This window comes from Electrona antarctica (assembly GCF_951216825.1).
Source record: "Electrona antarctica genome assembly, chromosome: 13".
Classification (NCBI taxonomy): domain Eukaryota; kingdom Metazoa; phylum Chordata; class Actinopteri; order Myctophiformes; family Myctophidae; genus Electrona; species Electrona antarctica.
Window position 1 is genome coordinate 9,348,015 of NC_136794.1, and position 13,753 is coordinate 9,361,767.

General features: G+C 42.6%; 1 protein-coding gene across 1 annotated transcript in view; it reads right to left on the reverse strand.

Moving 5' to 3' along the window:
• Positions 1-13,524, reverse strand: part of LOC306935608 (cyclic AMP receptor 3) — a gene marked incomplete at its 3' end in the record, with an annotated part of 43,614 nt that extends 30,090 nt beyond the window's left edge. The window contains exons 1-5 of the mRNA XM_079518705.1: positions 13,339-13,524; positions 9,211-9,263; positions 8,300-8,354; positions 6,170-6,226; positions 5,927-5,987 (exon numbers count right to left, since the gene is read on the reverse strand). Coding sequence (XP_079374831.1) covers positions 5,927-5,987; positions 6,170-6,226; positions 8,300-8,354; positions 9,211-9,263; positions 13,339-13,431 — 319 coding nt within the window. The 5' untranslated portion in view covers positions 13,432-13,524. The remainder of the gene's footprint in view (positions 1-5,926; positions 5,988-6,169; positions 6,227-8,299; positions 8,355-9,210; positions 9,264-13,338) is intronic.
• Between the last annotated feature and the right edge of the window lie 229 nt (positions 13,525-13,753).

A 13,753-nucleotide genomic window follows, 5' to 3' on the forward strand; every position in this document is an offset into this window, starting at 1 on the left:
TTGTACGATTACTACAAAACAATCTAAAATAAAGGGATTTAAGATCATTAAAGCTGGGCTGCTGCCTGAGTCCAATGCATTTATGCCTACTTCCGGTCCAGGACTTGTCCCTATTTGTTGTCCCCATTCTCAATAGAAGTCTATTAAAGGACCACTTCACCACTTTTCAACATCTCTTCATATAATTGGTCCTCACTAATGTTCATGATAAAACACCACCATTTTTTCCTACTCAGTCTGTGTCTCATAGGAGGGCTTTGGGCAGTTCGGACACCCGTCCACCAGTGACATCATCATTAGGCAGATTTTTTTTAAAACAATATTTGTTTTAAAATATATTTAGATTTTTATTATCGTGAGAACGATGGCTTCAACTTTTGCATTGCAACTTTTCAGGAAAATAAAGCCTGCCGTTTCTATTAGCTTGGATTCACCATCGATGATGTCACTGGTGGACGGGTTTCTGAACTGCCCACAGCTTTCCTATGAGACACAGACTGAGTAGGAAAAAATGGTGGTATTTTATCATGAACATTAGTTAGGACCAATTATAGGTTGAAAAGTGGTGAAGTGGTCCTTTAACTGTCTTACTCTATGGCTCTGGGCTGGACTACTGTAACTTGTTATTATCAGTCTCTTAAACAGGCTCGTACAACTAGTTCAGAATGCTGCTGCGCGTGTATACTGACTGGAACCAGAAGAAGATATCATATCCCTCCTTCACTGGCCTCTTGTCTGCACTGGCGCCTCCCGGTTAAATACAGACTATACAGAATAGAGAATTCTCCTCCTCACCTATACAGCTCTCAATGGTCAGGCACCACTGTATCTCAAAGAACTCACCGAGCCTTACAAACCGACTAGAACACCGGTGCGTTCACCCACAGTACGTAGAAATGCTTACTGATCCAAAACATATCTAAGGTTATAACAGGAGGCAGAGCATTTAACACAACAGATGCCCATGGATTATTCAGAATGAAGACGCTAGAGTGCCCAGCAGATTTGGACGATTCTTTTTTTAAAGCAAAGAAAAATAAGAATGCCCAAAGACGTCCCCAGACGTCTTGGGCACCACAGGGGGTGACTATAAATAAGTCTGGAGACGTCCTGGGCACTTAAAGGGATTGTGACATTTCTTTTTTTTCTTAATCTTTTTAGGTTTTCTGAGCTCAATTGCACCCAAAAAAAATTAACTTTTAACATTCAGTAGATTTTCTGTGGTGTGGTGTTTTCTGGCTCACAAACAGGTGCTCTGAGTTTCCTGCTGTTTGTGATGTAAGAGACAGAAAATCCCATATATGTCAATGGGATTTGCCAGCACTGTTTTCACCGTTTTGCCTTGTTTTCATTGCAGCTCAGAAAGGCTTCAAACCCCAGAGAAAGCTCCAGACCACAGAAAATCCACTGAATGTTCAAAGTTCAGATTTTTTTGTGCCTCATGTAATTGAGGTCATAAAACCTAAAAGAAAAACGAAAAATAAAAATAAATGAAAATTGATGTCATGAAGCCATGAAAAGTCACAGGCACCTCTGCCATGGAACTTTCTCCCAGTTTCGGTCCGTGGTTCTGACACACACGTATAATACTAGATTAATAACCTTCCTTTACGACAAGATTGCTTGTTTTTCATTACTCAAGTCACCGACAAAGTTAAAAGGGCGAGAACTGAGTAGAAGGCGAGAGATGGAGGGGACCTCTCCCTCTCCTCCTTCCTTAAAGGACCACTCACCACTTTTCAACCTATCTTCATATAATTGGTCCTCACAAAATACCACTTTTTTTTTCAAATTCGGTCTGTGTCTCATAGGAGGACTGGGGGCAGTTCCGAAACACGTCCACCAGTGACATCATCGTTAGGCAGATTTATTTGTAAAACAAGAAAATATATATATTTAAATTTTTATTATGGTAAGAACGATGGCTTCCATTATTGCATTGCAACTTTTCAGGAATAGAAAGCCTGCAGTTTCCATTAGCTTGGATTCCCCGTTGATGATGTCACTGGTGGACGGGTTTCTGAACTGCCCACAGCCCGCCTATGAGACACAGACCGAGTAGAAAAATATTGTGGCATTTAATCATGAACATTAGTGAGGACCAATTCATATGAAGACGTGGTGACATATGATGACGTGTCGATGTTGTCAGTTACTGGGAAGTCGGACGTCAAGAACTTCCACAGAAAAGGGAGTTAGAATCTCATGGGAAACTGCCTGGTTGAGTCACCATTATAAGGAAATGTGCCCATAATTAATTGCATGTGTCTGCTCGCTCATACATACAGTAAGTTACAATGAACAGCAACATGATTTTAATTTGGAAGGTTCATTTTCCCCCCACACCACACCCATATCCACCCCCTCTCAACACAACAGTGGTCCCCCCAGGTTGATTCTCAGTCAAGGTGGTGGTCCCTGGTTCATAACGACTCCGAGTTGAAAACCCCTGGATTAGCGGCTTGGCCGATTAATCAGCACTGATTCGAGTGCCTGCTTCTTTTTAACGCACAATCCCAGTCTCCTTTTAACTCCACACTCCTACTGATGGATATGTTTTTGAATTATTTGTTTTATGAACTATTTGCCGCCATGTTCCATTCTACCGTGACCCTCAACCATGACTCTTTCATGTAATTCTAAACTCTGAACACTGCTCTCATATCAGCCCAGTCCCACTGTCTCTGGCTTAGGAGACATCCCAGAAAACACTGTCTCGTTGGATTTCTCATTAAACCTTCACTGATGCCCCACATAGTTCAGTTTCTTGCATCATGTGCCTCATTCATTTAGTACTTTTTAAGGTATTTTTATTCTGATATTCTTTTGAACTATTCATATAAGGATTTTCATCTAAGGTATAATTGCGACCGTATGTCGCAGATTACTATGAAAACCTGCAAAACCTGTCAGCGACTCACTCACGCCACCATATATGGTTGTCACACCTCGTGACACACTCCATATATGGCCGTATATGTATGAAGATCACAACACTAACCTCATCAAACCCTGGATAGCCATACATGGAGAAGACTGGATCATCACCTAGATCTGCACATCTGCCTGCCGGCCAGCAACTGACCTCAAACCTCAAACCCTTAGATCTCCATATATGGAGCTGACCTGTTCTGACAATCCATATGTTGATCTGACCCCACCGTCCTTCCTCTTCGATGTCTCCCTTTTGACTGATACCTGTCCATTCAAACTCTAAGACGGGCCTGCCCCAAAGTTATTAGTGCAGCCGCGCCCGGCAGCCGGCGAAAACTAGAGTTCTCACACTCAAGACACTGCCCCCGCTGCCACCCTTAGATCTCCATATATGGAGCTGACCTATTCTGACATTCCATATGTTGATCTGACCTCATCAAACCCTGTACAATCAAGACACGCTCCATATATGGCCAGTACAGAATTCATTCCATATGTTAATCTGACCCCACATGCCAAAGCGCCAGTGCTCGCCCAGCAGTCTGCCGCCACCCAGGCGGATGCGTGCACGAGGGCGAGGCCGCTTCTCGCCCTCAGGCATTTTGATATATATATACACATATTGGTAATAATTTTTTCTGATATAAAGGCTTTATTTGCTTGCACGGTAAAAAGGATATTTTGACTTGAGTATTTTTGAGTGGTGTAAACCACTCCTACGACTGGCTTTGTTAGTTTACGTGTCTGTCTGTCTGTCTGTCTGTGCTCAAAAAATGAGCATGGTTGCTACGGTCACCCAGTTCACATGGGTGTGATTTCATTACTTCAGACATTACGTCAGACCACAGCTGATCAGTCTATATAAGACCTTACACCACTCAGTTCACACGGGTGTGATTTTTAATAAATAATTTATAGTTTCACTAAAGAAAATTGGTCAAAAGGCTTCTGAACGCCTGACTTAGGCTTTCAGCCTGTGATTAATGATATTATTATTAGTAAGTTGTCTGGCTACGCAAGACTACCTGCAAGACTACATGCAAGACCATGCCAATGTCTCAGTCAAATCTTTTGGCCAATCAGATTCTACTATATAATTTCTTAGTCGGGGACAGGCCTAATATATATATACATGCTTATAGTACAGTAGTTAGGCTAGTCAGAGTCTCTTCGGCTTGACTGTCGAGTGAATGATAAACTGAGGTAACAAACGATGACCAGGAACCGTTACTGTACATTACTGTCCTGTTTCTGTGTGTCTGCGCCGTGCGTGTATGCGTGCGTGTGTGCGTGCGTGTGCGTGCGTGTGTGTGTGTGTGTGAGAGAGAGGGGTTTGTGAGAGGCCAATAAAATAGCAAAATGAAGTGTCTTGTTAGCAGCACAGTTTTAACTAAGAATCCTTACGTTAATCGTGGCTTTAATGGGTGGCAATTTCAACAAGAGGCAGAGAGCCTAATAGACACATTTACACTTACGATCTGTCCATGCTGATGAGCTGGGCTGCTGTGTTCGGACCAGTGGTGTACGAGTGTGTTTTAGTGTGTGTGTGTGTGTCGTTTATAAGCCTGTCACAATTATTACATAAACATCTAATCGCAATTATTCGAGATAATAATTATATTAACCGGCACAATCATTTCCATATTAGAGTTTCAAAAATAGTGGAAATAGCAGATCAATTTCCACAATAGTTTTTTTTTTATATATATAATTTATACCCCACGATTTTGCAGCCCATTTTTTTCACCCAGTGTCAATTATCTAATGTAATCCTGGGCGCTACACTTCCTCTGCCAACCTGGGGGGGCAGCGGACCGACCTCATGCTTCCTTCTATGCACGAGTAGTCCAAGCTTCTTCTTTTCACCCGACAGGGGAGAGTTTCCTCGGCCGGACGTAGCGCGTGGAAGGAACATGTTATTCCAACCAGTTTCTTTCCCCTCCATCAGGCGCCTCGGCTGGCCAGGGGGAGGTAGTTTTAGAGACCAGGATTACTGCATGTTTTTTGTGAAGGTACATACCCTAGGGGACACGGGGAGAACATGCAAACTCCACACAGAAAGGACCTTTTGCCAACCCTGCCTCGGGTATGGGCACTGATGACACAGGGAGAACATGCAAACTCCACACAAAAAGGTCCTTTCGCCAACCCCGCCTCAGGTATGGGCACTGATGACACACGGAGGAGAGAGCACGCCCCCAGCGCCCACAGCGTAACCCCAGCGGGAATCGAACCGAGGACCTTCTAGCTGTGAGGCGACAGCACTACCGACTGTGCCACCGTGCCCCCTATTCATATTAAGTATAAGGTTATTTGACATATCTGCCCTGTGCACCTTTTGTTTACGAAGCATAAAAGCCAAACAGAAATGTATATTTTGCCCAGGCGGTGGCGTAACCGTCTGGGCACCCGACTGGTAATCCAGTCGCAGTGTGCCGCGGGTTCGACTCCCGAGCCCGACACGGCCTTTACTGCATGTCTTCCCCCATCTCTCTCCCGTTTCCTGTCAGCCTACTGTCTGTCCCTTCAAAAACCAATAAAAGGCGTAAGCCGCAAAAAGAATATCTTTAAAAAAAAAAGAAATGTATATTTGAATCACAATGTTCAATGCCAAAAACACAATTAAAATCGTTAATCGCATTTATTTGTATGACAATAAATCGTCAAGTAAAATTTGTAATCATGACAGCCCTATGTATGCGTGAGTGTGTTTGCGTGGGTGAGCATTGAATGTGTGTGTGCATGCGTTTGCGTGCGTGCGCACTGTGTGCGTGCGTGCACATTGAATGTGTGTGTGTGTATATGTGTGCATGTGCATGCGTGTGTGCATGCGTGCGTTAGCATTGAATGTGTGTGTGTGTGTGTGTGTGTGTGTGTGTGTGTGTGTGTGTGTGTGTGTGTGTCTGTGTGTGTGTGTGTGCATGCGCACTGCGTGTGTGCGTGCGTGAGCATTGAACGCGTGTGTGTCATCATGAGCGGGATGTTATCTTACCAAAGTAGGTGAGCCACCAGGCCTGGAAGTCACACAGTGTCCCCTTGAGATGAGACTCCCCCTGGAGGAGGGGGGGCAGAGAGAGATAAACACTTTATTATGCTCTGAGAATACCCTGCGTGAGTGCACCGTGTGCGTGTGCGCGCACGTGTGTGTGTGTGTGTGTGTGTGTGTGTGTGTGTGTGTGTGTGTGTGTGTGTGTGTGTGTGTGTGTGTATACAATCAGAGACACGAGTGACTCACCATGACGTACGCTACACTGTCAAAGAAGGCCGCTATTGTCAGGCTCAGAATCATCTTCTGCAGAGAGGGAGAGAGAGAGAGAAAGAGGGGGGTTGAGAGACAGAGACACAGCGACAGAGACAGACAGACAGACAGACAGACAGACAGACAGACAGACAGACAGACAGACAGCATCCATACCATCCAGACATGCTTTTTGAGGAGCGCTAGCCCCTCCAAAGCATGGCTTTTGAAAATTACGTCATATGGCGCCAAATCTATTTGTTTAGAGCACTCATGACGAATGGCAGCCAAGTCTATGGACTTTTAATGTTTGTTTAGGGCAGCAGGCCTAAGCAAAACATTGATGACTAGTGAGACGTCATGATGTGGCCAATATGAATACAGTTGGCTTTGCTTGCTTATAATATCCACAACCTATACAAGTTCGGGTCCCTGTTTTATCATCGTCAATTATGAGTCAGATGGTTCAGATTTGTTTATCATGTGTTATTACAGATAATAGCAAACCGAGCAAACGAAGAAGACCTGTACTCAGCGCTGATCAGGAGGAGAAACGCAGCTGTGTAGTGCCTGATTTACGCTTCGTCACTTCATGGTGTCGCGTGACTAAAATATCAGACCTCACAACGCATCACTAAGCGCTGCGTTGTGAGCTTGTAGGTCTGATATGTTCGACGCACGACACCATCGTGAGATGAACAGGCACATAACTGCAGCGCAACACAAGTCACCTGTCAATATAAGCCATTGTAAAAACGTAAAATGTGATTTTAATGGCTGTCAATGGCCTGAAATATAATGGCTAATGGAAACCCAGGTGTGTTTGTGTGCGTGTGCGTGCACCGTAACACAAATACTTTTTTTCAGTATTCTTTTTTTGTATTTCCATGAAGGCTACGCTATACTAGAGATACCCTCACTTTATCCACGGAGGCCCTTTACAAAGCGAGGCACAATCTATTCCTTGGTTTGACACACACACACACACACACACACACACACACACACACACACACACACACACACACACACACACACACACACACACACACACACACACACACACACACACACACACACACACACACACACACACACACACACACACACACACACACACACACACACACACACACACACAGCCTGTGATCGATCTGTGTCCAACGACGGCCCTGCCAAGGCTATGGCGGAGGAGGAGTGGGGGGGGGGGGGGGGGGGTAGACAGGAGGAGAGACGGAGGGAGGGAGGGAGGGAGGGAGGGAGAGGCAGAAAAAGAGCGAGGAGGGCAGGGAGCACTAAAGACTATCGACTGACGGATAACCTTTGGAAGGGGATGGAGGTTGAGGAGGGAGTTGATGTGCGGGGCGGGGAGGGGAGGGGGGAGAGGAGAGGAGCTGAGGAGGAGGAGGAGGAGGTGAGGCCGTGGTCCCTGTGACCTGGTTCTAAGCGCTCCATGGTTCAGAGGTAATAGGATCCGTCAGAGCCCTGCGCTAAGCTGTCATTTACTTCAGATTAGGCGGATAGCGGCGAATGCCGCTAAACCTGACAGACTGGCTGGACAGGCTTTACGCTACGTGCGCACGCACACACAGACAGTCACACACACACACATGTTCCTGCACATGCAACGAAAGGCACGACGGTCCGACCGCACTTCCAAGAAACAACTCACGCACGTCCGAGAAGTCCGAATCTGTTTAGATCAAAGAAACATTCCATTCCTGTGAGAAATAATTGTTTGCTGTTGTTGTTGTTTTCCTTTTCAAATAAGCATCCGCAACACTGACAATTAAAAAATCTTAAGTGAAATCTAGACCGTTAAGGAATCATAACCCTCTACATTTGGAGAGGGAAAAAGCACGAGTCTGCAATCATTATCGGGGACAGACCACGAGTCAATTAGCACCATAATTGATTAATCTCTGTTTTAATTGTGTTCAATTACGCCAAGATTTGTCATGGCTAATTGAGCACATTTCCTATGGCATCGAAGCAAGCGAAACACACACACACACACACACACATGCGCGCGCACGCACGCAGGCACGCACACACACACACACACTATGCACCCGTAAGCGTAACATACACATTCACACAAACTTGCCTAAATGCAATTCAAATTACCTGGGCCAAGGAGTGATATCTGCGCAGCAGCCAGATCACAAACAACATGAATAAACTATGGAAGGGGGGGGGGGGGGGTAGAGACAGGGGGCAACAATTAGATACTCATTCCTCAAGTGACAATAGGCTAAGTAGGCTAAGTACTGTACAGTATATGTCAAGCCTAGTCCTGCTCTCATTGCACATTGTTTGTCAGATCCCAGCACAGCCTTCTTAACCTTTGTTTGTTTTTATTTGATCTTTATTTATCTTGAACATAAAAAGTACAAATAACAGTACATCAATACAATAACAATCACACTATTTTTGTTTTGTTCAAGAAGGGACAGAGAGAAGCAATGCTTATTTATATTGTCCGGCCCCCTTCTTACCTTTACATATATTGTAAAACAATACATTATAATATAAAAATGAAAAATTTATATAATGATAATAATAAAAAAATAAGACCATTTTATTACATACAGTAATTGTAAATCCATCATATTGAAAGTAATAACAAGACCTTCTCTATAGTAAAGAATAAAAAGACATCCCAGAGTGAAACTAATCCTAGCAGTGCTTGAACTGAAGCACTTTGTTGTTAAACAATACAGTCACACTGGGAATACATGAGGAATTGAGGATATGCATCTGTATTCAATCTCATATCATCTGTCTCATACGTACTATACCAAAAGCAATATCTGTTGGACAAAAAATATATATGTCATACTTTTATGCCCTTCTAAAAGTAGCTGTTAATCAGCCTGGTATTTGAATGGGCCTGAGCCTATTGTTTTGGCCCCCTAGTATGATGTAAGAGCAAAATGGCCACAGTGTGAATGATGGACAATTGTAACTATAATTTGTGAAGCAAAAGTCAATAAGACAAATAAGGATTTGAAGAGTATGAGGGAAGAGAGACTTACCATCCTACTAATGAGAAGGTTCCTGTAGCTCTCTTCACCGTCAGAATCACACCCTATAAATCACAAACAGATGAATTTAGAACAAAGGAAACAACGCAACAAAATATACGTTTATAACGACAGACCAGCACATGACCTCCTAAACCTAAATCATAGGCTTGTCAATTCCTGGTCCTGGAAAAACAAATTCTTGTTTTTTGCCAGGTAAATTAAATTGGAGATAGGATCCAACAGGAAGCACGCACATCTCCAGAAATTCTACAGGTGCTGGTCAAAAATATACGTACAATGAAAAGGAAGGGATGTCCGCACACTGTTTCACTGCTCCCAGGAAAATTCTTTATTTATTGAACAACGTTTCGACCCTTGTGGGTCTTCGTCAGGTATCACGATATGATGAAGACCCACAAGGGTCGAAACTTGTTCAATAAATAAAGAATGTTCCTGGGAGCAGTGAAACAGTGTGCGGACATCCTTCCTTTTCAAATTAAATTGGAGAGACAGGAAAGATGAAGAGAGAGTTGGGAAGTGACATGCAGCAAATGGTCCGGCCAGCCAAGAATCGAACCAGAGACTTGTGGCATTAGAGCTTACACTGATAGTAACCGACATAGCAGGACTATATATATATTTATATATACATTGTCAACAGCTAATAAGTACACAGCGGTGGCCGAACGGTTTGCGGAGCGGTCTTGATACCGGAAGGTCGCCAGTTCGAATCCCTGGACCGGCATGTTAAAATTACCACAGCTGAAGTGCCCTTGAGCAAGGCTACCATGAAATGTTCTATGAGCAGGGTGTGGCTGTAAACAAGCATCTCGAGCTTAGTCCACTTCCCTGGGTAAACAAAGAACTTTGCTTTGCTTTGCTTTACAAAGCAGATACTTCCTGTACTGTATGATGGAAAACTCCACACATGGCTTTGACCCATTTTAAAATGCATGCGTGTAAATTGATGATGTCTGTCAAGTTCCACATAAGAGCTAAAGCGTTAAGAAAATGTGATGACAAAAGGAGACACCTGTTATTATAGACACACAACAAGAGAGAACTTAGGTACATCGTTTGGCAAGCATCCAACCTGGAAACTAAAGTGATAGGGCACCTCAGAGAATGGTAGAGAGAGAAAGGAATGAGATACATCTTTGCTAAACAGGCTCTACGACACGAACAAGCCTTGGGCAAACTGAGGGGTCTAGTGGGAAGGAGCCGAGTTTTACATCCAGCATCAGCACAGAGCAACAGAATGTGACCTCCTACGCACAACACACCCCTATTTCTCCAACAGAGGACTACTTTCAAACCGATCAATGAGTTCTAAGCATTTTGCTTCCATGCATAGATTGCTAGGTTGTCCTCACAACAAAATAGCTTAGTTGATCGTAAAGATGTATTGAAGCTATCTTAAAGAACCACACCAGTGTGGTCCATGGACCATGCTGCTAGCCATTTTACAAAGCACACCATTGTTTGCTTGATTTGTGAGGAAGCCGTTTCCCATTAATTTCAGTACGGTATGAAAATCAACTTGCAGAGACTTGAATAAATAAATAAATAAAAGTAAAATAAATGTAACATTATTTCTGTGTTTTCATGCAATTTAAACCACAGATTTCTGAGATTTGAAAGGTCTAGCCAAAATAGTTCCTGGAGAAAAGATTGAATTACAATCAGTTTTATTACTTTACTGTAACCAACTTTAACTTGTGAATTATTCAGTGCCTTAAATGGTGCATTCATATATTTCTGTCATGATTGAAATCAAATGTTACTGAAAATGATTTGAGGCTGATTTGATTTGGGTATATAAAAGGTCTGAAATATAATACTAAGAACAACAACAACAACAACACACACTTAATTATAAAAGATCATTCTGACTGAAGTTAAGTGCACTGGAAACTTGGAAAGTATCCAATAAGACTCGATCAGAACACAAAATTACCACAAAAGCAATTCCTTTTAGGGAAAGCTCAAAGCAACATACAAAAAGATGTGCTTTATAACTTCTGTTTAGAAAATCAAAATGTACACAAAACTTATAAACAATGCCATGATGGCAAGAAACTAACTGGGCCAACCAGGAGCCATTCCAATTGCAACAAATATGAACGATCTTTGTGGACAAAATAGCAGTATGCAATACTATGCGATTTCCATTTTTTTGAATTTCTGCAAATCCTGATTCATAGCTGTTCATTTGCATGAGTTGAGTAGTCAAATAGGAATCTAATGAGTTCACAATCAACCTTCAATAACTTGCCTAGCAAGCAGTTAAAACATTTGAACAAAATATAACAGAACAGAAAGATTCCTATTCATTGACAAATTCTGGGCGAAGTGATCAAAGTTGTCATGTTAATTTTCAGATTAAATGTGATACCTATTAAGTGAAAATGTGCTTTTCTGATAAATGTAGGTCTGTTAATGGGAGCATTTGTATCTAGGTTAGCTGGTAACGTTAGCAGAGGAGAGTGTGATTGATTGCTTTCAATTAGTGATGTGAGCGATTGCAAGTCTGTCAGTCTGAGTGGTTTATGTGCTATTCAAGGACAGCAATACTACAGCATTCTTCGGTTAAAAGTGAGTTAAGTGACTAATTGAAACTGAATGTCCCCTGCATGCTACACATAAGCAACATAATCTACATTACTTGGTTGTTTATGACACTGTGCACAAGGATGCTAACGCACACCAAAGTCCTTTTTAGCGGTGCCGGCCCACAGGAGAGAACTTGAAGAGGGAATCTTGAAACAACAAGAAAGTGGCCACACATGCCAATAGCCAGAGTGCCAATACTGTATTAGGACAGCAGGTTAAGACAGAGTCTCATTCTGTCTTAACTGCCATAGCTGAGTTTTTAGGCAATTACTTGAGCCATTAATCGCAATCATTGTTATACTCGTTAGAATCGTTTCCATTCATCCGTATAAAAACAGCTGGATTAAATTTAGTTTCATATTTCATTATTTCCACTTCATAGTCCACGCTCTTTTAACAAAGTACTCTCAACCTGGTTTCAGAATTTAGGGCAAAACATTTTTGAAATGTTGAAAAATGTTCATAACGTTTTGCATTAAAAAACAAAATAGCAGATCTAAAATCTAATACATCTAAGATATATGAGATCTACAAGCCATATAGAGGGTATGCGTGTGACATCATCATCAAACCAGGAAGTTATGCAGGAACGCCTACTGAGTGGCAAAAAACTACTTTCTTCCCTTGACAGCCCATACATCCACACAGAAAAGTCTTATCTGATTGCATTAAACAACCTTAAACAATGTTAAACTCACTTTGCCTGTTGCTTTGCCACTCGATTTGCCACTCGATGTGCCATTCACTTTAAGCATGCGCATACTCTATATTACATCATTGATTTTGATTACTAGCCTATACCTGTCATGACACCAGTATAGGCTCGAGTTATCTGTCATATCTGCCTTGCACAATTCTATGTATATGTTCAACCGCAAACACATTGCAATTTATATGCATGACACTTCATTGTCACTATATATTTGGTGATGGTGAACAGGCAAGAACTGGCATTATTACGTCAGGGGGAAGGAGGTGAGGGGTGGCTGAACACACTGGTTGACACCTGCTAGGTGTCAATGTGGTCAGTCACCTCACCATTATGGTTGAAACCCAGTGATATGTTATCATAAACATCACACACACATCCTGCTTTACAGGTTCCACTATCAATTCTTATCATGTCATGATAAGGACCTCAGCTATGCTTAGCTTTGTGTCAGGCTAAACACAACAAACTCACTCTGTATCCGTGATGACAGCAGCTGTCATAAAACTAGTTCACATGTTGATGTTGTCCATTTTAGTCATGTAGTTAATTTCGTTCAAGAATCCATGGCTGCATTAATACTAACTTAATCATCGAAGTAAAGACAGACTACTGAGACTAGTCACTGCATTCCACGTTAGATGACTCTCCTCCATCAAGAATAAAATCACCGATTGTCAGAATGCAACCATGCAATCCATCTCTCTGACCAATACATCACATCAATCACATCAAGCTACCGGTGTATCGGCGGGTGTGCATGCAGTTAGCTAAAAGGCTAACCTTGATAATGGAGCAGCTCTGACGTTACTTACACATCGATAGTCGTCTGAACCTGTGTTAAAACAACATAGGCCTACGCAGGAGTGTGAATCGTTATTCAATGATTTTGGATTTATACTTTCCATTCCTTTTTGCAAAGGCTTAGGCTTTAGCGAAGACAACGCTTGGCAAGTTGGAAATGTTTATGTTTTGATGATGTACACTAAAGCTACTTCCTGTTCCTACTGTGCGCAACGAGGGACAAAACACGGTCCATATCAACTGTTGACATCTCTTGCGAACGAACGTTTCTTTGGCAGCTTCCTCGGGCTGTCCCTCCCTCATCATTCATCACAGAGTTTCACTTTTTGGACAACTCTACAGAGCATGTCGTAATCTGACATCCAACCCCTTTCTCTTCGCAGATGAGTAATTTAGTAAAGCTGGGACAGAGGCTACACTACATCC